This window comes from Myotis myotis, unplaced genomic scaffold, assembly GCF_014108235.1.
Source record: "Myotis myotis isolate mMyoMyo1 unplaced genomic scaffold, mMyoMyo1.p scaffold_m19_p_2, whole genome shotgun sequence".
NCBI lineage: Eukaryota > Metazoa > Chordata > Mammalia > Chiroptera > Vespertilionidae > Myotis > Myotis myotis.
This window is the reverse complement of record NW_023416324.1, coordinates 22553986-22581693: the sequence shown is the minus strand read 5'-3', so window position 1 is coordinate 22581693 and position 27708 is coordinate 22553986. Positions and strand designations below refer to the sequence as shown.

Below are 27708 nucleotides of genomic sequence, written 5' to 3'. Positions count from 1 at the left end.
TGGCAGGATTATTCTCACTTTATTTCTGGAGAAGTTTGATCAGATGCAATAACACTGATTCCAGGCAAGGGCAGGGGCATGGGTACCCCTAAAGCAACCAGCATCCTGTGGCCCCATCCCCAAACCTGGGTTCCCCCTCAGTTACAGTTAAATAGAGAGGAAGATCTCCCCAGGGAGTCTTGGGAGCGTCTGCCTCCTGCACCCGCCCCCTCTAGGCAGAGGAGTCTGAGCACAAGCTATTTACAGTATTCACATCCACTGTACCCCACCAAACCAAGGCAAATACTACAGGTGGCCCTTCCCCAAGGAAGGAGGCCAGAGAGGCTGTGAGTGTATGTGTGTGTGGGAGGTTTCCGCGCGTGTGAGCACACAAATGCACTGAGGGGCAGGGCCTGGCTCCAGCCAGAGACAACAGTCTATAAGGTGCTGATTAAAAATAACAGAGGACCCACCCCCAGGGGCCCAGGCCACTTCCGGCTTTGTTCTGTCTCTTTCCCAGACATCCTGATAGATGATGCAGAGGAGCCCTCATAGCTGTGCCTGGATCCAAGGCAACCCCTTAAAGGACTTCTGAGGAAAAAACAGGAGGGGAAATAGTCAGGCAAACTATGCCTCCAAGCCAGTCCAGCCGGGGTCGGGGGTGGCACATGGAGTGTGAGAAGGCCTCTGGCAGAGCTGGAACAGAGGGCAAGGCTGGGGAGTCCTGGGAAGGCTGCTGGGAGGGAAGGCTGTGGGCCTGAGAGTCAGGGGTCCCTACCTGTGACCTGTGGGGGCTGGACCACAGCTTTCTTGAGGAAGGCTTCTGCTTCTGCGAAGGGCAGGAGAGCCTCTGGCGTTCGGCCCAGACTCTTTTCACCAGAGGGTCCCTTGGGGGAGAAGCCATTCTCCTGGTGTGCTGGGGGAGGCTGCAGGCCATTCACCAGGGACTCCTTGTTAGGCAGGCTGTGGATGCAGGGACACACTCAGGCACCTCACAGCCTAGGACGACAGCCCAGGCACCCCCACAGCTCCAGCCGGCTCCCGACTCCTGCCTGGACCCTGGGATTGGGAGCTGGTACCTCCACTGAGGCTCCTGGGGGGCCAGCTCCTCTTTCTGCACAGCCTCCTTCTGCAGCCCTGAGGACCGCGAGTCTTCGGCTTTGACAGGGTCTATCACAGGGAAGGAATGGCCATCAGTTGCTGGCTGGTGAGAGGAGGGGGTATGATGATGGGTGGTGAAAGGGACAGAGCGAGGGGAATAGGGCCTTTACCTGGGCTACAATTGTTGGTGTTTGCCTCCTTTCTTTCCAGCTTTTGCTGCGAAGAGGAAGAGCAATCAGACTCAAGGTGTATCTGGCCCCACCTGACTGAGGTGCTGAATTCTTCCCTCCCCCAGCCGAGAGCCTGAGCAGCCTGCCTCAGCCTCCTTCCTCCACCCTGAATGCTATTCCCCAGCCTCCTCCTCACCCGACCCCCCACTCCCTACGCTGCCCTTTGGGGAACCCTGACCTTGGCTTCAGCAGCTTCTGACTTCCGAGTCCTCTTCATGATCTCCTCCAGACGCTGTTTGGAAGCCCCACATCGGTTAGGCCCAAGCGCCGCCCTAATCCTAAACCTCCCACCATCCAGCCCCAGGCCTGGGGCCTCAGGGCCCTTCCAGCTCATACCAGTCCTTTACAGGCCAGGGACGAGAACTCACCCCAATACCCTCGTGTCCTACCCTTTACAAGTCCAAGGCAGCGCCCACTCCCGTAACCCTACCAGTACCATTAATCCAAACAGGGACCCTGCCCAGAAAGGCTCCGCCCCGAGAAGACCGGCCCCGCCCACCGGAGCCCCGCCCACCGGAGCCCGGGCTCCGGCTCCAATACCTTTTTGCGCTCCTGCCGCTCCTGCTCCTCGCGCTGGAAGTGTTTTTCCCGCTCCAGACGCTGCCGTTCCGCCTCCTCCCGGGACCGGGCTTCGGCCTCCTCTTTCTGCCAAAGACCCCAGTGAGCTTTAAGCAGCTGGACTCCAGCCCTCCTTCCAGGCCAGCCCTCGGCCCACCAGCAGGAGGCGCCCGCGCCCAGCCCAGCCCAGCCCTGCCCGCCGTCAGGGCACCTGCTTCTGCAGCCGCTCCTGCTCTTCCTGCTCGGCCTGCGCCTTCTCTCGGGCCTCCTGCTCCTCCCGCCTCCGGGCCTCTGCCTCCCTCTCAGCCCGGGCCTCGGCCTCTCGAGCCAGCTGCTCCTCTCGCATTCGCCTGGGGGACAAAGGAAACTCGTGCTCGGTCCCGCGCTTCTTTAGCAGCCTCCATATGGGCCCCCTTCGTCCCCCTCAGTCCCACGGGTGCACGCACTTGTCCCTTTCTGCCTGCAGCCTCCGCTCCTGTTCCTCGCGCTCCCGCTGCTCCCGGGCCTGGCGCCGCTTCTCAGCCAGGAGCCGAGTAGCCTCTTCGCGGTCTGTGGTGCCGGCCATGGGTTTGCTGGGGGTCGCTGGGGGCGCCGGGGCTGGGGGTGAGGTCAGGACAGCAGTATCTGGAGTGGAAACAAGGTCCAGGAGTCAGCTCAGGCACCTCCAGCACCCCTGCATGCCTGCTTCCTGGACCTCAGGGTGACCCACCCATTCAACTTCTGCCATCAACTTAGACATGAGCTCTTCTTCTCTGGCCTGTGCCCTGGGATGACCTGCTGAAGGTCCTATCTTCCAAAACCCAGTCGGCAGTCATCTCTGGGCCCACACCTCTGACCACCTCCCCCACGCAGGGCAAGCTGTCTTTTCTTGCCCTGCCCACCTTTCCGCCTCCTCTCTTCATGCCCACCTGCAGGGATCTCAGCTGTGGGCTGCTCCTTCTGGGGCTGGGCTGGGGTGGGTGAGGGCACAGGCGAGGGTGCCGGTGAGGCCAGGGCTGCAGGCTCCTTCTCTTCACTGGCCTTGCCCTTGTTCTGGTTCTTGTCCTCGGGTCCTGCCGCACTGGGGTTCTCCTTTGCTTCATCCTTCCTCCGAACCCGCCCCTTGGGTGATGCAGTGGTGACTCGAGGGGATGGTGGTTTTGGGGGTAGAGCATGGTTGGGCCCTGGGCTGGGGCAGGGAGAGGCAGGCCTGTGCCAGGATGTGGAGGGAGAGGATGGCCGGGCCTTAGATTTGGGACTGAGAGAAAAGGGAAATGTTAAGCCTGGAGGGCACAGAGTCCACACATACATATACACACCCTGGGCATGTCATTCCTCAGGGAACTGACCCTTCCAGGCCAGGCCAGCACCCCCACCTTATATGCTCTCACATAACCATAGTATTTCCTTTGAGAGTATATATCCCAGTTTGCAATTACATATTCTTTTAAAAATATATTTATGTTTTTAGAAAGAGAGAGGAAGGGAGAGAAACATCGATCTGCTGCCTTCTGCACGCCCCCTACTGGAGATCAAGCCCACAGCTTGGGCATGTGCCCCGACTGGGAAGTGAATGGGGACCTCTTTGTGCACGGGACCCGCTCAACCAACTGAACTTCATCAGCTAGGGCTACACATTCATTTGATTAACGTTGTTTCCCCAATAGTCAGCAAGATTAATAAGAGCAAGAATGAGGCGTGGTTTGGCTCACCAAAGTGTCCCTAGCACCCAGAACAGTACCAGGCAGGTCCATTCATTCACTCAGTAGGTATTTGTTGAGAGCTTACCAGGTGCTAGGCACTGTTCTGGGTGCTAAGGTACTTCGGTGATCAAAACACTCAAAAATAAAAGAAAATCTGCCCTCACAGAGTTTTCATTCTAGAGGTGGGTGCCCAACAAATATTTATGAATGAATGAATAAATGAATGGCCTGGTGACATGCAGGCTGTGCCCACCTGAGTTCAGAGGCCGCGCCAGCAGAGAGGCGTGGGCGTGGAGAGGCAGGCAGTGACTGACGCTTCTTGAGGCTGCGTTCCCGGGCCAGGGCACTCTTTTCCTTCTCATTTTCCCGCTCCTTGTCCTTCTTCTCCTTTTTCTGCACCTAGTGAGGAAGGGGATGGAGAGTGGGAGGCAGGGAACAGAAGTGAGTGGTGCCCACAGTCCCAAGCTGGGCTCCCTGTGCCCACCTGCTCGGCTACTTACCGGTGAGGACTGGGGCCTGCGGTGGACCGGGGTGGGGCTGCCCATCGAGCTGGGCTTGCGGCGCTCCCCACGCTCCCCGGAGGAGGGGGTGCAGCGGTGCATGCTGCTGCGGGGGGCGCTGCATGGTGGCATCAGGGGACTGGCAGAGGCCGAGCGCGGGCACACCGGCACGGCTGCAGAAGGATGAGTGCGGTTGGGATGTGGCCTACACGTGAGGCTGGCCACTGCCCGGCCCCTCATGGGGGCTCTCCCAGGGCCGCTGCCCCTACCCTGGTCTCGGCCATTGCGGGGCAGTGTGACTGCACTGCGACTCCGTGCCAGGAAGGAGAGGGTGGGCGTCATGAGACGGTCCACAATGCTGCTCTCCCAGGCGCTCAGCTGCAGGCTTCGATCTAGGGGGAGAATGCCAGGAGGAGCTGGTTACCGTAGGGGAGCCGCAGGGAACAAACAAATGCAAAAGGGGGTGGCCGGGTACCATCCCATGGCAGCCCACGGAGCCTCCCCAGGAGGGCTCTATCCTGATCACCCCTGGCCACACTTCTCGCCCTCAGGTCTGACCCCCACTGCAGACCAAGGCAACAAGACAAAGCGCTGTATAGCATGAGGGTCCGCTCCTACCACTCCCCGCAGATGGAAGGGCTCTGAACTGTGAGTATAGCAAGGAGCTGCCAGTAAGGGTCCCACTGTAGGGCCCTTTCCCTCCTGCCATCAGAGGGCTGGGGGGGCATGACCCCAAGGATTTGGGACAGTAAGGGTCCTTGTGCTCCTCTGACTCAGGAGAGTCCTAACTTTTACGCATCCCATTACAGGGTGAGGCTGCTAGGGGGCCTGGCTGCCCTGGGCCACCCTCCTCTGTCCCCTCAGCTGCTGAGTTATTTTTAAGTCTCAGTCAGGTGGGTTTGGTACAACAGCTGATTTGGTTGCTAGGCAACAGAGCAACCAAATAAAAGCTGGAGAAACTTATAAATAGCTCCTACCATGGCCCTTCACATGTGAGCACCAGGGCAGTGAGAAGCAGGGGCCATGCCACCCTGGTTGGCCACAGCTCTGGAGCCAGCCACGACCATGGCTGGGGTTCTAAGGTAGAGAGGGCAGGATTGCATGGACCCTCTAGGGTGGAGCCAGAAAAAGGGGCTCCCTCCACACACATAGCACCCAAGCTAGTCTGGTACTCGGGGCAAGGCCACCTGCCTGAGGCTGGCCCAGCCAGCTGGCTGTGGTTGGAGATGCGGCTGCCTGCCCGTTCCTACCCCCACCCCCACCTGCTCTCGAGGCCCCTGCCAGGCTCTCTCTCTGCCCTCTGTCTCTGTTCTCCTCCCTGCAGGGCACATCTCTGTCCTCAGGGTCCAGACCCAAATGCCGGCTCCCCCGAGGGGCACAGACCCCAGGAGGGGTAGAGTGGGGATGGAGACCTAGCGTCTGTGAGGACTCTGGGGACCGGGGGGTCCTTGCTGAGCTCTGGAGGCTTGTTGGGAGCTACAAGGGACTCTGGAGGGAGCAGGGCTGGGCCTTCTCTTACTTCTACTGGGGGAGTTCCAGAGCGTGGCAGAGGACTTTGAGAGCCGCTTGTTGATTATAGAGTCCACGTGTTTGGGCAGGTTTACTGCCGACACAGAGCACCTGCTCCCACCTAGAGGGGAAAAGACACGGCATTAGGGCCGGGCCACACAGGAGCCGGGGCACACTGAGGCCTTCCATGCAGGATGCTCCGCGGGCAGGTGGGAAAGGGAGGAGTGGGCAGGCTAGGAAGAGGAGGAGGAGGCAGACTTGGCTCTGGGAGGAGGGTTGGGGTAGGTGATCAGGGACAACCTGTATTGGGGGAGCCGACGGAGAAGGAACAGAGGGAGGAGATGGAGTAAAACTAGAGAAACTACAGCCTTCCTGGCCCAGAAGCCATTCCCTAGGGCTGGGCGCTGCAAGCTCTCCCCCACAGCCACCCAGCGCTGCACTTGCTGACACTGCCCAGCCAAGGCGCTCTGGCCACAGCACCCACGCACTGGGACGATGCAGCGACGTTCCTAAACAGAGGAACCCACAGTCACAGTCATTTGCACAAATCCACATATTCACACAGACACAAAAGACATGCAGGCACAGGCATATAGAGTGATAGGCACTTCTGCATGCACACGTGTGTGCAGACATGCACAGTTATAGAAACACAAACACTGAGAGATAGCATGTCAGACCCAGATGCACACAGGCACGAACACATCGAAGCAACTTAATTATGGTATTTGTAACAGCTAACATTTGTTGGATGCTTACCATGTACCAGGCACTGTGCTGGGCACCACACACATGTTACCTCACTTGATCCTCCCAAACATCTACCTACAACCTCGGAGGCAAGTAGTATTGTTATCCCCATGTTACAGATGAAGAAAGTGAGACATCGAGAAGTTAGAGGTCACACCACAAGAGCCAGAGCTGGGGTCCTAACCCAATTCTGTCTGACTTGGGAGTCCTCACCAAGGTCCACAAGGCCACGAACACACCAAGGCAAACATATTAAGACACACAATGCCCAGATCCATGAGCACATACACCGAAAGATACACAGCTGGAAACACTGAACCCTGCCATTACATAAAGATATGCAAACATGCCAGCAAAGAATCAGACCAAAATCCATGATGGCCCTACATGAAGGAAACTCAGACAAAAATCTACCCTCCAAGACAGGTACATAAGGGGGGGGGGGGGCCCGCGAGAGAGTTTTCTTTAAATATCCCGTGTCTACAGGGCATTAGAGTCCTCTTTTACATATCATCAACTAATAATAATTGTCAGGAGCAAAGAAGGCTAAACCTAAAATGACAGGTTTGACGAGCAAACCAAATGAAGAGAATCTATCTCTGACTGGATAGTGCAGGTCCTTGAGAAGGGACAATTTGGTCCACAGACCATTCCAGAAGCCACAAGTCACACGAAGCAAGGCATACCTGCTGCAGGGAGCTGCCAGTCCTTGCACTGCAGCCGCTCCCTTCCCCCACGCGCCTCAGGTCCCAGCCTCGCCCACCCACCCACCCACCAGCCCCTCCAGCCCACTCACTGGTCTTACGTCCCGGGGAGCTGTGATGCAAGGCCCCTGCCCAGGACCAGCGCTGCTGCCGGATTTCAGCCCATGTTTTCTTCACTGACCGCTGGATGGCTGCTTCATAGCGCTCCTGGTGGGGAGGGCGAGAAGAGGGAAGTCTGGGTTCAAAATCCTTCATCGTACCTGGGAGGAAGAGCCCTCTCTCTCCTGGGACAGTGCCCTTCCCCAGAAGTTTTCTCTGACTCATTGCAGGTAACCAAGGTTACGGAATCCTTGCTATGATTAAGGACCATCTGCAGCAGATCCCTGTTCTTGGGGAGCTTTTCACTGTTCTTGAGTCATTTCCTGAGTGTATGAGCTGTTTCTCCGAGCACAGTGTGGGACTCTCCCTGCTGGGGCTCCCAGGTGGGGTCATGTCCCCTTGGCACTGTGGGTCCTGACCTTGAGGCAATGTTTTCTTTTCAGCCTGAGGCCGATGGGCAGAGCCAGGCCACGCTTTCCTTTCATTTCCTCACTGATGCTCAAGCCAAGGCTCTCCTCACCTGTAGCGCTCAGCACACTAACCCAGACTCATCTCTGCATGCAAACACCCACACACAGGGCATGTGCGAGCATGCAAACACACACACACACACACACACACACACACACACACACACACACACAAATACTGTCTGACAGCACACAGTTACAGGTGCCCACCTTGGCAAGTACTGACCCCACCATGTCTGCAGTTGCACAGATGGCCAGATAGCAAACCCACAGAGACCCATGATAGGTGTGAACACAGATATGACCATGTAGACAGAGGTGACGCAGAGGCGCAAACACAGATGTGTGTACACTGAGCCAGTGTACAGATGTGTGCGCACATGGGTACGCAGGTCCACGCCCAGAAGTCAACATAAACGCACCTTGTTTTTCTCCAGCTTCTGCCGCTGCCGCTCCTCCAGAGCTGCTCGGCGCTGCTCGGCTTTGAGCCGCTGCTCCTCCAGCCGCCGGCGGCGCTCCTGCAGCTGCTTCTCCCGCAGGGCCTTGGCCTTCTCCTCCTTCTCCAGCCACACTGCCTTCTTGGCCGCTGTGGGAAAGGGGCCCCAAAGGGTGTGAGGGATTCTGCAGAGGGAGGACCTTCCCTGTTACCCGGCCCTGCTGGGTCTTCTCCTGCCTGCTTGGTGGGGAGGTGCCTCTGCTCTCAGACTCCCCCTCAAATTAAAGGGTTTCCTGCTGACGGGCTCCGGCCTTAGCATGGGAGGCCTAGTTCACCCCCACGGGCCTCACAGTCACTTGGCACTGAGAACAATTGAGTTCTTTAGAGCCAGACCCCTGTCTGACTTTGGGGCCTGTTGGACTGATTTCTGTGGGCTGTGATTAAAAGCATGAGCCTGTGGTCTGAATCGTGGGTACTCCATGAGCTACGTGACTTCAGCAAATGATTTCATCTCTCTGAGCCTCAGTTTCCTCGTCCTCAAAATGGGTTAAGAGCATCAGCTGGGATAATGCAGGTACTGCTCTCAGCACAGTCCACATAATTAAGTGTCCAGAAGTGTTAATGTTAATAGGGCATTAATGATGATGAGGAGGATGTTGAGGAAGATGATGATGTTTCCTAAACACTCACCCAGGTACTTGGCCCGCTCTTCTCGCCGCTCCTTTGCCAGTTTGTGTCTCTCTCCTGCCTTTTTCGCATCTTAGTAGAGGGAACAAGAATAGATTTAGGTCAAGTGACTCTTCCGAAGGATAGTCAGCCTCGGGGACCCTCCCCCCTAGGACCTCCCCCCATCCCTTTCCCATTTCCTCCTGGGCAGAGATTCCCTCTGGTGGTGTCAATAGGGCTGGGACCCTGAGCTAAGGGGTCTGGGCCAGGACTAAGGACATCACACACACCTTGCTTGGCAGAAGGGCTGTCAGAGGCTGGCCCTGTCGTTGGAGATGGCTGGCTGCTCCTTCGAGGAGGCCTGGAATCCCGTGGGCCTGTGGCTGGTGGGGTGGGTCCCCTGGTCTTCGCTTCTGAGAAAGGGGACTCTTCCTGCTGAGGGGCTGGTCTAGGCCCTGCTGGCCCCGGGGGGCTCTCTGGTTCCAGTGGGAGCTGCTCAGAGTTAGTGGCATTCTTCATGGCAGGAGGGGTGTCTGGGGGAGTGTCGGGCACCAGGGCTGACATCGGTGGTGGCGGTGGCGGCGGAGAGGGATCACCTTCTGGAGAAGGTCTTGGCTCTGGGGGCGTCCTGGCTGCCATAGCTGGAACACCAACACAAGAGAGGAGAGTCAGACAGTACATCTGCACCATCAGTTCAATTCGAAGCTCTTTCCTTGCCCAACTGACTTGTTCATTCATTCACCCAACATGTTCAATGAGTTCCTTCTATGTACCAGGCACTGTTCCAGACACTAATGATATAATGGTGAGAAAATAGCCATGGTCCCACCCTCGGGCAGGGCAGACAAAGAGCCAGGCAGTTACAGTAGGAATAAGTACTCTGTCAGGGGTAACATAGCAGAGATGGTTAACCTACATTTGGGGGTTTCCTGAAGAGGTAACAATGAAGCTGAGCTCTGAAGGATGAGCTAGAGTTGGCAAAATCAGGAGGAGAGGGTTCTGGCAAAAAGAGCGTTTGCAAAAGGGCAGAAGGGAGCAGGCTGTGTGTTGGAAAAACGGAGGAGCCCTGCCCAGGTAGCTCAGTTGGTTTGAGTGTCGCCCCGATACACCAAGGTTGTGGGTTTGATCCCCAGCCAGGGCATATACAAGAATCAACCAATTAATACGTAGATTAGTGGAACAACAAAGCAACGTTTCTCTCTTTCTTTCCCTCCCCCTTCTTCACTCTCTAAAATAATAATAAAAAAAAATCCCACAAACAACAACAACAAAAACACGTGAGAAGTTTGTAGCACTTATAGACGCACCAAATGGTAATGACTGGTTTCCTCGTCTGCCTCCCTCACCTTTCTGCTTACCTCAGGGTCACAGTGCCCAACCCCAGGTCTGGTTCTCAGAGGGTGCCAGTGCTGGGCACATGGGACTGGAGAAGAGGAGGGATATAACATGGGCACAAGTAGGATCCCCAACTGGATGGGCAACCAGCTATGTCCACTTTGTAATCTTTTCTTCTTTTCCAACCACCCTCAGATTTCTTCTTTTAAGATATTAGTATTTCAGGGACCCTGTACAAGATACCAAAGAGCCAAGGCAGGAAGCCACATGACTTGGTATGCACCTGCGTATGCACACATGTGAGCACATGTACACTATGGGGCAGCTGAAAGACAGGCCTCAGCGTCAGTTGAGGGCCCAATTCTGATGTCATTATCCCAAGACAGGATGGGAGGGCCCGCTTCCCTGGCAGGTAACCTTGGGCAAGTGAATCAACTCCTCTAAGCCTCAGCTTTCATATCTGTAAAATGGGGCAATGATCCCAAGCCAGCAGGATGTCAGTAAAGTGCCAGGAAACAGCACTTCCCTCCCTTTCCCCGTGGGTCTTACAAAGCTCCCGCAGAGAAGCCTCTGTGTGTTCAGCCCTAGTGCCATCTGCTGTGACTCTGGGCACTGAAGGAACCAGTGGGGGACACAGCCACTGACCTGGGCTTAGGCAGCAGGGCCAGGGTCCATGGGAAGGTGAACCTAGGGAAGCACTGCTTGCTCCGATTAGGTGCCCTCACTATACTAGGTCCTCTCTTCTGGGGACTCTGGCCCTTTCGGGAGGTGGCAAACTCCCCATCCCTATGGGTGGCAATGTGTGTGCAGGGACTCCCAAGGTACCGCCTTTGGGAGGGGGTGCCTTTTTTAGAGGAGACAGGTGTCCAGTGGTTGAGTATGGGCTGTAAAGGCAGACTATGTGAATGTGAATTCCGGCTTTCCCACTAACTGTGTGACCTCGGGCTAGTTACAGACCCTCTCTGTGCCACAGCTCCTCTTCTATAAAATGCAGACAGTACCTACCTCACAGGATTGTGAGGAGTGTTAGTGATAAGAACAACCACTAACGCTTATATATATTTCCCAAGAGCTTCCTAAATTGAAAGCGCTTTACACGTTAGTTTAGTCCTCACCGAAAAGACTTATGAAGGAGGCACTATAAATATCTCTCTTGTACAGAAGAGGAAAGTAAAGCAGAGACATTGAGTAAAGTGATTTGAGGTCACTCAGCTGGTAAGTGACGGAGGCTGGACTTGAACCCAGCATCTGTCACCAGAACCCATGCTCTTAGTCATTTCACCAGCCTGCCTCTGTTTAAGCAGTATGAGGTCATAGATGTTACACAATGAAATTATGTAAGGCTCACACTGTTTTCCCCTCATTCCTCCCCTTTTAGCTTCCTGGGTTCCAGGCAAGAGCCTCAGCTGAGGCTCTGTCTCCCCAAGAGCCCTGAGACTCCATGCCAGTCCAGCCAGCGCTCCCCGCGCCAGCTCCTGGCTGCCTGGTCATGGCTTGTCTATTTCCCGGCCACCTGCAAACTCCCTTCCAGCTCTCATCAGCAACAAAACTACCGCAGGTCCGGGAATAATGTAGTTTCATACAACATTCTTTTGCTATAATATTGATGAGGCACCACAGGAGCTTAACTCTTGTTTATATCAATTAGCCTATGGTAAAATTGGTCTCCTTGTATGTTGTTTCATTTAAAGTCACAGAACCTGTTGACGGCGTTGAGGACTTACTGTAGTGGGAACTATTCAGTGAGTGCTTACTACCCACCAGGAGCTGAGCTAGACCCTCTGTATCTCCATCCTGCATCTTCACATGAACCCTGAGAGGCAGAGCTTCTGATCCCCATTATACAATGAGACAATCAAAGCTTATCCCACTGAGCACATTTGCCAGGGTCATAGAACTAGTATGGGGCAGCATTTGAACCCAGAACTGTTTGGGGCCAAAAGGCCTTGGCTTGTAAATACTAAGCTTGAAGGCTGAGGGTGAGGCCCGTATGCTGCCATTCTCCTAGCACCTGTGCGTGCTACAGGTGTTGCAAGGAAAACTCGTAGGCGGATGTTTGTCTAGACCTAGGCAAATCACACCCACCAGGCAAGACAGAGAATCTCCAACTAGGTCCTGATAAGCCGTGTAAAGGGAACCTGGGAGGAGGACGAGAGGGAGGCTTGAATAACCTGGACCTGGTGTCTGACGCAGCCGAGTAGAAAGGTCTTAGAGTCGGAGAGGACTGAGTGGGGAATCCTAGCTCCGCTGTGGGGCCTTGGGCAAACCCCGAACCTGTTTCCTCAGCAAGTTGTTGGGACCGACGGTGAGTAGGTATATCGTGTCTGGCACCCGCCCGATAGAATCTGTCCCCCTCTCCCATCTCCGCCACAAGAACCCAGGCGGCCGGGTCAGGCCTCCACTCCGTTGCTCCACGACACTGCTCTTCTCAAGGTCTCCAGTGACCTCCACATTGTTCAGTCTAACCCATCAGCCACATCTGACACTGGGTTCTTGCTGCTCCTTGAACACTTCCTTGCTTAGGCTTTCAAGACACATACTCTCCTGATTTTCCCTCTCTTGCTGGCTATGACTTTTCAGAGTTCTTTGCTGATCCCTCCTTAGCGTGCTAAGCTCTCAGTGCCCAGTGCCCCAGGGCTCAGTGGAGGACCTCCTCTCCTTTCTGTCTCCACGCACTCCCTCAGTGACCTCATCCAGACTCACAGCTTTAAATATCAGCACTCTGCTGACAACCAAATTTGCTTCTCCAGCCAAGACCGCTCCCTTGAGTTCCAGTTTCGCTCATGCAACTCCCTACTTCATATCCCTGGATGTCTTACAGACACCCCAAATCTAACACATTCAGAACTGAGTTCCTGATATTCCCTCCCCCAAATGCTGCCCCCCCCCCCCCCCCCCCGGTTTTCCCCACCTCAGTCAATGGCAACCCTGTCCTTCCAGTTTCTCAGGCCAAAACCCTTGGAGTCATTTTAGAATCTTTTCTTATCTCACATCCCACATCTAATCTCTCAATAAATCTCTATTGGCTCAATGTGCAAAATATATTCTGAATCCAATCGCTTTTACTATCTTCACTTCTAGTGTTTCAGCTACTACCATCCCCTATAAAAGCCCACCCAGTGCTACTCTTTGTTCCCCTTTGGCCATTTCTCAACACAGCAGCAAGTGATTCTGTTTTAAAATAAGTCAGATCAAATCACTCCTCTGCCAAAATTCTCCAAGATGCCCCATCTGCCGGGGAGGAAAAATCAAAGGCATCACATGGCCTCTGGGGCCTGTCAGGATCCTCCCTCTCCAGCCCATTGCCTCTTAGACCTTGTCTCTTTGCCCCTGCTCAGTCTATTCCAGCCACTGTTCCTTAAATGTGCCAGGCACACTCCTGCCTCAGGGCTTCGCACCTGCTGTTCCCTCTGCCAAGAATCCTCTGCCCCCGGATTATGCAGGTCTTACTCCTTCACCTCCTTCTTCAGGTCTTGACTCCAGTATCCCTTCTCAATGATGCCTTCCCTGACCCCCTATTTAAAATGACAAACTGCAGCCCTGACCGGTTTGGCTCAGTGGATAGAGCGTCAGCCTGAGGACTCAAGGGTCCCGGGTTCGATTCCGGTCAAGGGCGTGTACCTTGGTTGCAGGCACATCCCCAGTAGGGAGTGTGCAGGAGGCAGCTGATCAATGTTTCTCTCTCATCGATGTTTCTAACTCTCTATCCCTCTCCCTTCCTCTCTATAAAAAATCAATAAAATATTTTTTTAAAAAATAAAATGACAAACTGCAGCCCTAACCGGTTTGAGTCAGTGGATAGAGCATCAGCCTGCAGACTGAAGGGTCCCAGGTTCGATTCCAGTCAAGGGCATGTACCTTGGTCAAGGGCACATCCCTAGTGGGGGGTCTGCAGGAGGCAGCTGATCGATGTTTCTAACTTTCTGTCCCTCTCCCTTCCTCTCTGTAAAAAATCAATAAAATATATTTATAAAATAAAATAAAATGACAAACTGCAGTGCAGGCTCCTTCCCTCCAACAGTACTTTCTTCTTTCCAACTCTATTATTCTCCACAACATTAACACCATTTTGACACTCTCTTCCATTGGCAGAAGATACCCTCCACGAGGGGACACATTTGTGTCTGTATTGTTAGCCATTCTAGATCTAAGGCCCCAAGACGCTGGCACACAGGTGCTCCACAACTATCTGTTGGATGAATAAATCGATGATCTCCCCCTGCCAGATATCATCAGCATCTCTCTCACCTGGATGATTGCAAAGTCCTCCCACTGCTCTCCCGCACCCATTCTCACTCTGCTCTCCACAGAGCAGCCAGGACAATTGTTCCCAAATGCAAATCTGATCAGGGTGCTCTTGCCACCTGAAACCTCCCAGTGGCTTCCCGCTGCTCTGAAGATAAAGATAAAGTTCTTGAACCCTAGCTGCAAGGCTGGCATAGTTTATCGCCAACTACCCGCAACCTTTTGAATCTGCACTCCATGTCACCTACCCACTTGCTCTCTGCACTCCAGCCATACTGACCTTTTATTTTATTTTTTTAAATTATATTTTATTGATTTTTTACACAGAGGAAGGGAGAGAGATAGTTAGAAACATCAATGAGAGAGAAACGTCCATCAGCTGACTCCTGCACACCCCCTACTGGGGATGTGCCCGCAACCAAGGTACATGCCCTTGACCGGAATCGAACCTGGGACCCTTCGGTCCGCAGGCCGACGCTCTATCCACTGAGCCAAACCGGTCAGGGCTCGTGTGGTTCTTTTTAAACTGTCAGCCCTACAAGGGCTGGGCCATGTCTGCTTCGCTCACTGCTGCAGCAGCAGACACCACATCGCCAGGTACCTGGAGACAGTCACGAAAGGCTGTTGAATGGGGATCAAGTGCTAGAGTGGAAGTCACCCTTGTCTAAAGCGGGTGCATAGAGAAGGAGACTTTTACTTTAACAAAGACTCAATCCAGGTGGCAATTTATTGCAAAGAAATGAACTCTGGAAGGAAAGCAAAACAACAGGCAATTCCATCTCAGTTGAGTTTGGGCAGTTCCCTGGACAAAGGCACTCAGGTAGAAGTTACTAGAATAATGAGTGTTTACTCCAGCAGCTCAACAAGAAAGAATTCTTGAGAGGCAAACAGGACTTTTGGAATTCTTTTTTGGACTTGGCGGACTATTGACCTGGTATACAAATATTTTCCTCAGAATTATGCCAACCCGAACGAAATGTCATTGGGACAGTGTTATCGGAACAAATGATACTAAGCCAAATTATTTCCTTGGTTAGTTATCTAGAAGGTACGATTAAACCAAGTTCTGGTTATCCCCATTGTCGATCCTGAAATGTGATCCTTCATTTTATGTTTGGTTTGTGTCAAAATGTGGGCTTTTAGCCACTGTTAGTTTTATTCGGCTACATCGATATCTCCCAGAAGTATTTGTTAAGAACTAGATAAGAGGCAGACAGTTTGTATTTCTTTCCTGGCACAAATTCACAGGGCAAAGGTGCAGGCGCTGGTCATAGGGTCAACAAGGCTTGTCTTCTCAAGAGCCCCAGGCAGGGCTGACCCTGGGGTCTGCAGAAGACTCAGCCGAGTCTCTAGAGGGCCTGTCACATGACTCGCCTTCTCCACCCCCTGGGAGCTGGCAGTCCTTTCCTCTTGTCCCTCTCTCCTCCCACCCCGACAACTGCTGCCCGGCCAGATAGTCCCCAACATAATCACTCAGTCTGGCTTTTCTGTTTGCCTCCCTGCCCGTGTGAGAGCTCGTGGAGAGAAGAGACGAGCGTCTCGATCCTTCTCTCAGTCCCATGCCTTATAGAGCACCTGCCCAGCACAGAGTAGGGCAGTGATGGCAAACCTATGACACGCGTGTCAGAGGTGACACACGAACTCATTTTTTTGGTTGGTTTTTCTTTGTTAAATGGCATTTAAATATATAAAATAAATATCAAAAATATAAATCTTTGTTTTACTATGGTTGCAAATATCAAAAAATTTCTGTATGTCACACCAGAGTTAAGTTAGGGTTTTTCAAAATGCTGACACGCCGAGCTCAAAAGGTTCGCCATCACTGGAGTAGGGAGTTCTATGTCTGTTTATTGAACATCTAGATGAATGGATGGATGGATAGATGGGTGGACAGATTGCGGAAAGCTACTTAGCCAGCACACAGTCAAACCCCGAGCTGCTCCAAAGCCTCGCCTCTCCAATCCTAACATCTTGATCATATCAGAGCCCTGTGTATGCCCTGCCAGCTCCTAAGCCCAGGAAGGGAAACAGACGAATTTATTGAAGCCCTACTGTACACTAGGCACTCTCCCTCATCTCACTTAATTCTTATGATAACCCTAAAGGGGAAGTAATTAGATGGCCCTCGATTTGCAGGTAAGAAAACTGACATAGACAGATTAAGTGAATTGCTCATGTCGGTGTCAGAGGTAGGCTATAAATCCAAGCTGGCTGATGACAAAACCCTTATGTCACACTGTTGCTGATAGGCATCACCCCTCCCTCGGGCTCCTGCCTGTTCCTTGAAGAAGGAAATGATTCGGTGTTCCCCAGGGAGGTTTCCCCCAGACGGTGAAGGGTGGGTGAAGGGTGCAGGTGGGGCCCGCAGGCACTGAGCTCAGAGTGCAAGAATGCAGGGAAGGCAGGCTCCTGCCCAAGCTGGCCACCAGGAGGCAGGAAGTGAGGCAGCAGGGCAGAGGGTGGAGAGAATGCCCCTCCTGCAGGGGGCAGAGCCAGGGAGAGCTGGCAGGGAGGGGGTGCACAGATAGCACCCCTGAGCGGGGAGCGCATGGGGAGGCAGAGGCATGAGGCAGAGAGAGGAATTGGGACAGAGATCAGCACCTCTAGCCAGAGCTCCTCCTGGCTCTCACAGAAGCTCCTTAGGTGGTAGCACTGGACCAGACAAATGAAGACAGTGAGGCCGACAAAGGGGCAAAGACACACAGACAGACAGAGTACACACCACAAAGAGAAACACCCCATGTGGACAGAGCCCACACAATGGCAAGAGACAAGGCACATTCCTCCCTCCCTCTCTCTCTCTCTCTCTCTCTCTCTCTCTCTCTCTCTCACACACACACACACACACACACACACACACACACGCACATGCTCACACACACACACATACACATGCACACACGCACATGCACACGCACACACACACACGCACACGCACAGAGCCAGGGATCCCCTCCATGTGCTTCAGAGACACCACACAGCTCTCAAAGACACAATGTCCCCAGCATATTTACACAGCCACATCCAGGTCACTTCTGCCTTGCCCCTCTGGGCCCAGGGAACGTCAGTTAGCAGCAGCAGCAGTTAATGCTGTGTCAGTTACCACTGAACACTTTAAGCACATCAGTCCATTTCATCTTCACCACAGTCCTATGTGGTGGACACCATGACTCCATTTTACAAATGAGGACATCTATTCAGAGAGGTTGAGATACTTGCTTAAGTCACACAGCTGGTGAGTAGCAAAGCTGGGGTTTGGACAGGCATCGGTGGGACAGTTTGAACTTTCACTCTGCTACCCTAAGGGGCAATCTCCTGGGCTTCCTCTCCTTCTGGAGAGGTCTGCTGGGAGGATGGGGGTAGGCAGGAAGGACAAACCCTGGGGGATGCCTGCCGGTGGCGCTGGGACAGAGAGGCCCTTAGGGGGCAGCCTCACTTCCGGCTGAGCCAGCCCTGAGGGAGGGAAGCCGGAGCGGCAGCCCGCTCTAGGTCCTGAGGACCGAGGCCACAGACCCGTGGCAGGACACTGGGCCAGGCCACGGGACTCTGTGCATGATAAAGCCGGGAACCCAACTGAGACTGCAGAGCTGAAGGAGCTCTCTGGCCGGGTTGGCGGCCATTGTTCCCAGCCTCCAATCAGGAGCACCCACTTCCTGTTATTTTAGGCGGCAGGAAATGACCCCATCCCGCAGTCCGGCTCCACCATGGCTCTCCCTCAGCCCCGGCAGGGACGGCAAGGACGGCCACACTGAGGCCTAGGTGCTAAGGGCAGAGGCCCAGCCTTAGGCCAAGGCCTACGGATGATCCACTGGCTGGACTGTCACCACCGCCGAGGGCCAAGGCCTCCTCTGGTCAGACACCAACCTGGCAGGATGTGTGTTCTTAGGGGGAAGGGGGGAAAGTGGGGGGAGGGAGAGGCACATGCTCTACCTCTGCCTGCCAGAGAAAAAAGACCATGGGGTCCCCAAGACCAAGATGCCCACAGAAGACAGGTCATGCAAGGGAAGTGGCCAGACTGTCACCAGCTAGCTTGGCCATGATCATTCAGCATAGAGGTGCGGTGCACAGGCTTTTGAGTCAGACAGACCTGGGTTCGAGTCCTAGCCGTGTAGCTTTAGACAAGTGACTTTGCCTCTCTGAGCCTCATCTGCAAAATGGAGGTAACGCTAGTTTCCACTTACATTTTGAGGATCAAATGAGACAATGCATGTGACCTGCTGAGCACTGTGCCAGGCACAGAGAAGGCCCTTCACGGATAGGAGTAGGTGGTAAGTTGGTTCACCAGGGAGTCTACTGGTCCACATTTGCTCTCATAAGTGGCAAGGAGTGCTGATGGGGGCAGCTGAGAGGTGATGGAGAAGCCGCTGAAGGCTGTGCCCGGGGTGCCAGGCAGAGCTGCCACTGTCAACAAAGCTGCATTATCTGGGCCTGGCTCCTTGGCTCCCTCACTGGCCCCAAGGCCCAGCGGGGGACCCAAGGACACAGCTCCCAGCTGCTTGCGGTCTAACTTCTAGCCCAGGTCAGGCCTGAGACCTGTCCTGACTGCCCTCAAGTGCCACCACTTCTATTCTGGGCCTGCTTTCAGCTCCCTTCTCCGCTCCCTCAGCCCGGCCCCACTCACAACAGATGCCCATCCTGCGGGCAAGCGGGTGAACTGGCCTAGGGCCCTTTCTTTCTCCTTTGCATTTGCGTGACTACACATTAGAGACCTCATTACTGGGCCCACCAGCCATCAGTGGGAGGTGCTGGCACTGACGGGGGTGGCTGCAGTATGCAGAGATGTGGACCATTGTGCCAGCCCCACCAATGGCTACTCATCCTTTCAGGTCCCCTCAAATGCCTCCTCCTCTGTGAAGCCTTCCACAAGTGGAGCCCTCTGGCCACTGTAGCACCATTCCACCTGGGTTTCCCTGCAGTGAACACATCTGCCTCCCACACTGGGTCAGTAGCCACTCTGTCTGATTCACTTCCCTGCTGACAGCACAGCCAGCAGCGAGCTGGCACATGGCAAGCATGGGTGTGCTGGATGGGGGCTGCACCATCTCCCATGTCCGCTCCTGCTCCCACTGCCCCATCACACCCTGCCTCATGTCCGTCTAGAACTCCTACCCCCCTTGCCTTGTCTCACATTTATCTCCTGAAGTTCTAATTAACCTCTTCCTCAGGCCTCCGAAGGAATTAAAAATAATAACGACAAGAAAACTAATAGTGTTTACTGAGCACTAACTATGTGCCAGGGCCTAGGCCAGCGATGGCGAACCTTTTGAGCTCGGCGTGTCAGCATTTTGAAAAACCCTAACTTAACTCTGGTGCCGTGTCACATATAGAAATTTTTTGCTATTTGCAACCATAGTAAAACAAAGACTTCTATTTTTGATATTTATTTTATATATTTAAATGCCATTTAACAAAGAAAAACCAACCAAAAAAATGAGTTCGTGTGTCACCTCTGACACACGTGTCATAGGTTCGCCATCACTGGCCTAGAAAAACTGTTTATGTGTTCATCTAATTTAATGACCCTAATGTTTCTATGAAATAATTCCTAGCATTATTCTCATTTTATGGATGGGAAAATTGAAGACTTAGGTTAAGCAACTTAACCTGAAGTCACACGGTAATAAATTATGAAGTGGAGACTTACAATCTTTGATTCTAGAGTCTACACTCTTAAATAAACTGACTCCCAATTCCTGCCCTCTCCTCTCCTCCCCTATATGTATTTCATACCTCCCTGCTGGCACCAGTTCCAATGAGCATAACCATAATTATCGTGATAACACTGTCCTGGGGGTGTCTGTGTGCCAGGGCCCTTTAGGTACCTCATCTCTGACCCTCACTTGACCTCATTCCCGCAAGATTGATAACACTGCCTCCATTTCTCAGGGGCATAAACTGTGTGGGGAGCAGGCAAGTCACTTGCTCCAGTCCAGTTGCCAGTAAATGGTTTGCTGGGGTTTCCGTCCTGGTTCTGACCCAAAGGCGGGTGCCACACTTGTCCCCTATCCCAGGCTGCCTCCTGTGCAAAAGGAACTCAGGGCAGGGATCGTGTCACGTGCACTCGGCCTCGCAGCCATGTCTCAGACTCTCACAGGCACATGGAGTGGGCAGGACCTTTATTCCTAGGAAGCCCTTGGCTCAGGGGGGGCCTCTATCACCTTTGCCTTCTCTCTGTGTACAGAACAGGCAACATTATGATCCAGGTTCTCGTGTTACTCCATCCAGACCCCGGGACATAGAATGGTCTTCCTACAGGCCCCAGGCACGTTCCCAGTACAGTCAAGCACCCACCCATTCCCTCATACTCAGTCCGGGCATCCCACTCATGTCCCTAATTATAAAGGAGCCAGCCACTCGGGCCCTCATCTACGGCCGTCACCACCCCCATTCAGGCTATGATGAACACACCAGTGATGGGGACCCTCAGGTGCAGAGGGCCAGTCACCAGAAAGAATGGACCCAGGCTGGGCCTCGCTGGGTGTCGCTTCTCAGACTCAGCAGAACCAAGACAGACCCAAGCACCCTTGTTTCAGCACAGCCTACAAACCTTCCGAATCACACCAGTCTAATAGCCTCCCCTCTGCGTCCTCCAGCTCCCACGCCTACAGGGTCCCCCTAGAAGCACCCACACTGGCATGGGGAGGTGCCCACCCACGGCCAAGCGGCTCCACCTTGTCCTGGGCTCTCCGCACCCACAGACACTGTCTCATCCTGGGCCCACACCCCAGGGGCCAGGGAGGTGGCCCATGGGGATTAGGTTCTAGGACTCTATGGAGGTGTACGGATGGGGCCACCTCCCCCCTGACTCAGTGGGAACAGAACTTGGGTACTCAGTAATCATGCTCTTCCCTCCCCTTCCAGGAAGAAAAAGAAAGAGAAATCCCTCCCTCCAACGCCAGGCCCAACCAGAAATCTGTCCCCACCCCCTCATCAGCTGCTCCCAGATCCGAATGGGATTTGCAGAAGTCCAAGGCCCTGGTGGTTGGTGGGGTGAGGGGAGGGATAGCTTTGATGGTCAGGGGCCTGGAGAGAGAGAAGAAAGAGAGAGAGAGAGAGAGAGAGAGAGAGTATGTGTGTGTAAGGGAGTATGTATCCGAAGCCTCAGGCCGAGGAAAGATGTGGTAGGTCCCCGGAGTGCAGGCCTGGAGCCTTCATCTCATTCTCCAGGGGGAGGCTGAGGCCCAGAGGGGCTGGGAAGGAGGACGAGTGGGATGAGCAGATTTTCCTGTCCCCTTCCCCCCACCCCCACCCCCCACCCCCCGTATCGGGCTGGGTGGGCTCCAGAGTAAGCCCGGCTGCAGGGGAGACGGCCCACTCCCCAGCTCCCGCCCTCGCCCCAAACAATGCTGCCTCCCCCTCCCCCTCGCCTTTATCCGGCGGGTTACTTGGCAGCCGCCGCTCGAGACCTCCCCTTCCCTCCCTCCCCTCTCCGCCCGCCCGCCCGCCGGCAGCAGCAACAGGCCCTTTGCGCGGCAGCTGGAGGGATGGGGTGGGGGCGAGGTCTGAGCCCGGGCCTGGGCGTGGGGGGCGCCGGGCCTCCGCTGCGGTATGCAGGGCTCCAGGCCGGAGACTCTGGAGGACCCTCCACACACACGTTCAGGCTGGGGTCACACGTGCCGACGGGGGTAGAGCGCGGGCGGACGCCCCGCTAGGAGAGGAGGCTCTGCAGGGCCGGGTGGATGGGAAGGGGGTGGGGGCGGGGAAGTCGAGGTGGCACTGGGCTGGGCGGAAGGGTCACCCGACGGCTCCGGCGCGGGGTCCCCGCGGCTCCCGCCGCCCAGTGCGCCCCAGCGTCGGGTTGGGGGAAGGGGTAGCTGTCAGAAGATGCACCGGTGACCCCGAGCCGCCGCCGCCGCGGCACCTTTATTTTTAAACTTCCAGCGGGCGGAGGGCGCGGAGGGGGAGGGGTCCCCGCCCAGCGGGCCAGTCTTGTCCTCGGCTTCCCCAGGCCCCTCCATCTCCCCCCACGTGGCCCCCCGCTTACCTGGAGGCGCGCCGGCACCCGGCTCCGCATGTGGGCCGCTCTCCATGGCTGCAGCGTCACTGGGGTGTCTTGCGGGGTCTCAGCGGCGGCGGCGGCGGCGGCCGGCGGCCAGGACGGGGGTCCCGCGGCACATCACGCCCAGCCCGCCCAGGCGGCAGCGGTCGGTGTGGGGGACGCTCCGGGGAAGGCGGAGGCTGGCTCGGCTGGGGCCTGCGAGGCTCAGAGTCGCCGGCCGCCCCGAGTCTGATGGCCCGGCCGCGATCCTGCTCCCTGCCCCGCGCCGGCCCAGTCCCGGCCCCGGCCCAACCCTATTGTACCGCCCGGGCTGGGCCTGGCCTCGCCTCGCTGCTGGCGCGTACCAAGTGCGACGCGGGGAGAGTCACCCCCGCAGTGCCCGGGGAGCGGGCCGCCGCGCGCCCATCCCGCCCGCCTCGCCCCACGCCTGCACCGCCGGGCCTCCAGCTTCCGGACACCTCTCCTGTGGTCGCGGCTGCGGGGCCACTAGGGCTCCGGGAGGACCCCCATCGCGCCGCCTCCCCCTGCGGCCGCGCCTTGGTACGCGCCGCGGCGCGCGAGGACTATGTAGGGAGCGCTCTGTGACTCACCGCCGCTCCGAGTGGGGGGAGCGGGGATGGGAGCCCCCAGTCCCTCCTCGGAGCCCGGGAGCTCTGGCTCCTGGGCCCTGGCGGTAGCTTCAAGTCTAAATTCTCTCCCAAACCCACCTCGACTAAAATCCACCCGGGGGACGTCGGGAGACCTGAAGTGGGGGCACAGGGCGACCCCTAAAAGAGCTAGGCTTTCTCTCCCCGCGTTCTGGCTGGGATGGGGGAGGCCGGGAGTGCCGCCGCCCTTCCTCCAGCATCCTACGGTTGGCGGGTGTCCTCCCGGCTCCTCTCGGGTAATTACAGGCCTGCAGCGCTGCTTACCCAGGTCTCTAATCCGCTGGGTCCCTCCCAGCTCCAAACTGGGTGGTCCTGGCCCAGAACCTCCCCACCCCCATCAGACCCCTGAATCTCCTCGGATTTTTCCCCCTATGGCCTGTTGAAGGAAGGACTGGACCCCTTCTGACTCCCCTCCACCAAGGAACCCTGCTTCCTAGTCCTCCAAAGTGGGTCCCCCAATTCCTGTTAGTGCCAGCTGAGGTGGGGCCTCCAGCCAAGTCGGGCTGCAGCCTGGGCAGACGGGGAGCTTGCTGGGAAGGTGGATCGATGAGGTGCTGCTGCAGAGATTGACAGAGGAAGGAGGAGGTGCAACGGGGCCTGCCCACCCCAGCCCTGCCCTTTGTCCTGACCTCTAGAAGGTCAGTTCTCCAGTTCTCCATTGTCCAGAGATTAGGCCCCGTGAGTTGTCCTCCTGTTCCTCTTTCTCACCAGTGTCTCCTTCCTTTGAGCATCTCCAGAGAGCAGCCATTTCAAGGGGGAGGGTGGAGAACAAAGGGTTCTGGATCCCCGGCAACCCAAGAGTGGTAGTTGGGGACCTGAACCCTCTGGGGAGGGGATGGAGAAGGAATAGTTTCCCCTCCAGCCCCAAATCATTAGGAGATGATAGAAGGCCTGCGGATGAAGCTGGTAACCTTAAGCTAGTGTCTTTACGTTTCTGAAACCCAGTGTGCTCACCTATAAAGTCAGGAAAATAATGGTATCGTGAGGTATCATGGGGTGGTTATAAGGTTAAAGACTGTAACACAGATGAAGTGCTTAGCATAGAGCCTGGCATATAGGAAACGCTTAATCAATCAGCACGACGACAACGATGATGATGATGATGATGATGATGATGATGATGGGGCTTCAAAGGTGAAAACAAATTATGATGAGGAGCAGATTCCCCATCTTTGTTGTCAGTTACTCCATCTGCAGGGTGAGGGTGAGGGGACCACGTGGACAGCGGGGATGAGGACTGTCCTTCGTGAGGTCAGAGAGGCCTCAAGGCCTGCATCTTCCACAGGTGAACAGGCCCACCCTGAGCCAAGCAGTGAACTAGACTCAGGAGAATTCATGAATGGAACCCAAGAGGGGGAGAGCCCTCTTGGATGGATCTTTCCCCACCCCCACCTCTGATCTTGAGCTGACTGCAAGGATAAAGACATATACTAGTAAGGTGGGGGTAGTGAGATACCCTCATTGGCTATGCTCAAGAATAGTGAAGGGGAAATGGTAGCTAAAAATGAAAAGATAGGCCAGGGTTGGATTTGAATGTACAGAAACAGGGTCCCTGAACAAAACAGGCACGAATGAGCTTGACATTACAATCTACATCAAGCATGTCAAACTCGCGGCCCACAACAAATATTTTTGTGGCCCAGCCAATATAACGGTATGTAAGAAACATTTTAATAAAAATTTCATAACTTAATTTTTACAATATTCTGTTATACATAATAATTAATAATGAACTACAATGTTCGCTAATGACTGATTACTATAATCGTGTTGCATTCATTTCCTTTATGCGCCCTACTCGCAGGCGCACCATTTCTCTCCACTAATACTAGCAGTGAATATTTTAGCAGCCAATTGCCATGTCATTAGTCTTGAACTGACTTGTTCGGTGTGCGCAACAGGAAATATTTCACTTTCAGAGATCAAGAAAAATAAGTTTACTTGCATTACACTTATTAATTTGCGCAGTTATTCAGTATCTGGTAAGTTAATGTTCAAGAAAAAAATATTAATTTTTATTAAAATGTTCTATTATTTTATTTATGTTAACGATTACTCATTTATTTCAGCCCTTTATATTCAGCATGTCTCTATGGAAATAAACCTATGTTTCTATGAAAATTGAAGCTTTTGTTTTTTTTGCGGCCCACATAAACTTAAACCTTGTTTATTCGGCCCGTGTTAGCCTTTGAGTTTGACATGCTTGATCTATAATGTAGATTCTACATGATGTAGATCATGGAGATTCTTCAGGAGAAGGGTAAGCAGTGCTATAGAGCTGGAAATCCTCTGTTGTGTCTAATGATCTGAGATTGACTTTGCAGAACTCACTGCAAAGAGACAGGGTATGGTATTAGACTCCATCAGTGAGTCTCAATCAGAGGCAATTTATCCCCCTAGGGGACACTTGGCAATGTTTAGATGCACTTTTGGTTGTCACAACTGGGGGTGTTACTGAAATCCCGTGCTTAGATGCTAGGGATGCCACTTAACATCATACAATGCATAGGACTTCCCCAGAACAAAGAATCATCAGGCCTCAAAACATCAATGGTGCCAAGGGGAAGGAACCCTTCCCTAGATTGAGGGAGTGGGCACCTGCACTCCCTCACAAGATTTAATGGTGCAGCTTCCTACATGCTGAGGGGTCCACAGCGAGTACTGGGAGGATGGAGTCTGGAAAGTACATGTCCTGAGATTGCTGTCGTCAGAAAACATAGATGGAGTGGACTTCTCTTCATTCTCCCCCTAACTGACCAGGATCCCTGGCAGTTCCCAGGCCTTGGCCACTGAGGTTTAGAGTGGGTATCTCTCTCTGAGTTTGGGGCTGAGTGACAGTACCTGAGGGCCCCCATTTCCCCCCCCAAATATTAAACATCCTGGAGATGGGGCACTTGCAACATCCAGAGCTAAAGCTCGAACTCTTAGATGAGGGCAGGGAACTGTGTGGCCTCTCCTGTGCCTGCCCTACCACCCAGGGCTCGTCCCTGTACAGAAACAGGTATGAATGAGCTGTTAGCTTCACCACAGCCTGGGCTCCGGGACAGGTCCTTGAATGGGGATCAGAAATATGTCCCCTTTCTGATCCTTTTACAGGAGGGCAGGAGTTTATACAACCTCTTAGGTTTGGTGAGGCAGGGTCCAGGATGAGCCTGATGGAGCGGGGAAGGAAATCACTGGATTTGACACTGAGCTATGAATCAGGACCAAGGCCCTGGAGGCTGCCTTCACACCCACAAAGTAGGAAGTGGGAGGGGCCTCATGTTGGGGTGGGGACAGCAGGGAAGAACAGTCACCAGATTCTCCTACCCCACCCCCAAGGTACTACTGCATGAGGGGGTCTAACCCAGACTGCTTTCCTGGGGAGCCATAGCCTTGAGGGCCCACTCCCTGGTGCTGGGGGTGGAGAATGTCCTCAAGGATGTTTGTGATATCAGCTGCAATAGGCCTCCCTCTCTCCAGCTCTTGGGATGCAGAAGAACAGAGAGGGATGGGAGGGGCAGAAACTCAGATCCAAGACTAAATAGGTTCAACCCTTTGGGTTCTTGGGAAGAGGTCTTTGTCTAAAGCCCTTGCTAGCGTTGGGAAGTTGTCCTTGCCGTGTTCTTTTTCAGGGAGAAGGAGATGAGGGTGGGGAGGAATTGGGATTCGGGAAAATGTTCCTAAATCCTGGCCCTGAGGGGTGGTGGGGAGGAATTGGGATTCGGGAAAATGATGGAAGCGGCACTGAGAGCCCTTGGAGTGGCTAAGGAGCCTTTACTTATTAAGTTTTAATTTTTTAAATCAATTTTAGAGAGAGAAAGAGGAAGGGGGAGAAAGAAAAACATCAGTTTGCTGTTCCACTCATTTATGCATTCATTGGTTGATTCTTGTATGTGCCCTGACTGTGGTGGGGAGGGTGGGATGGTGGGGGTGGTGTCGAACTGCAACCGTAGTGTATGGGGACGATGCTCTAACCAGCTGAGCTACCCGGCCAGAGCTTATAAGGAGCCTTTAAACTCTCATGTAAGCCAGGAGGAGACCCTATAGATCAGCCTGAGATGGACCCTGCCCCACCCTTAATTTAAGATTGATGACACTTTTGAAGAGTCCCCCCAAAAAAAGATGCCAAGAGGAGGAATCACACACACATAATAAATAAAATAAAAGGTTTCACAGGCCGAGAGGAAGAATCTCAGAGGTTGAAAGATAGGCAAGGAGAGAGGCTCCACCTCCAGTCTCTCCAGAACCTCCCTGCTTGACAGCAGGCTGGGTGGGGTGGGGCGGGTGGCTGTCCGTGACTGTGACTCAGGTTTCTGTGGGCAGCCAAAGGCAGCCGGCAGGGAGGAGCCCAGACCAACAGGCAGGCCAGCCAACTGCAGCTTTCACCTCAGCTGTCCTCTCTCCTGGGAATTCGGGATGCTCTTCTCTGGCCGTGCTGGCCTCTGGGGATCGCTGACCCCTGCTTTCCCTACCCCCAGCCCCTATGTTCCTCCCAAAACCCTCAGCCCTTGGCCCTCTCCCCTAGGCACTGACACAGGAGGGAGAGTCGAGGGGCACTGCCTCTCGGGAGGCCCCAGAATGTCTGTGCCACAGGGAGCAGGGTATCATAATAATCTGGCCTGCACCCTGAGGGGAGACAGGGGAGTCCTGGGCACTAGCTTTCAGCCTGAGCAGCTGAGCCCACCAGTCTTCTCCAGCCTGGGTGGCTCAAGTCTGGACAGGCTGGTTGTGATGATGAAGGTTGGGGGCTAGAATGCTGCTTCTGCAGAGTCAGCCGACGTGAGGAGAAGGTGCTCAGCTACTCCGGCCCTGCCCC

General features: G+C 54.5%; 1 protein-coding gene across 7 annotated transcripts; it reads right to left on the bottom strand.

Moving 5' to 3' along the window:
* MAP7D1 (MAP7 domain containing 1) lies at positions 1–22564 on the bottom strand. 7 transcript variants are annotated; one of them, XM_036348899.1, is made up of 18 exons: positions 22249–22564; positions 8975–9325; positions 8709–8777; positions 8005–8168; positions 7106–7220; positions 5570–5680; positions 4320–4442; positions 4051–4223; positions 3804–3949; positions 2777–3105; positions 2315–2492; positions 2080–2218; positions 1851–1955; positions 1489–1542; positions 1251–1296; positions 1059–1149; positions 758–942; positions 1–570 (listed from the first exon to the last, which is right to left on the bottom strand). In XM_036348899.1, the coding sequence occupies exons 1-18, from the start codon at positions 22292–22294 to the stop codon at positions 560–562; spliced, it is 2436 nt and encodes an 811-aa protein (XP_036204792.1). In that variant the 5' UTR covers positions 22295–22564; the 3' UTR covers positions 1–559. The 7 variants fall into 7 exon arrangements, with proteins under 7 accessions (XP_036204792.1, XP_036204790.1, XP_036204795.1 ...); XM_036348897.1 differs by having other exon boundaries at positions 4051–4442; XM_036348902.1 differs by lacking the exon at positions 5570–5680.
* Positions 22565–27708: the final 5144 nt, after the last annotated feature.

What these genes read in the sequence shown, in the direction of transcription:
- MAP7D1 (XM_036348897.1), bottom strand. Translation starts at nt 22,294, where the DNA reads ATGGAGAGCGGCCCACATGCGGAGCCGGGTGCCGGCGCGCCTCCAG. An exon ending in AGAGCGGGCCAAGTACCTGG is followed by an intron (nt 8,169 to 8,708) that starts GTGAGTGTTTAG and finishes CCTTTCCCACAG; the next exon opens with CGGCCAAGAAGGCAGTGTGG. An exon ending in CTGGAACTCCCCCAGTAGAA is followed by an intron (nt 4,443 to 5,569) that starts GTAAGAGAAGGC and finishes TTCTCCCCCTAG; the next exon opens with ATCGAAGCCTGCAGCTGAGC.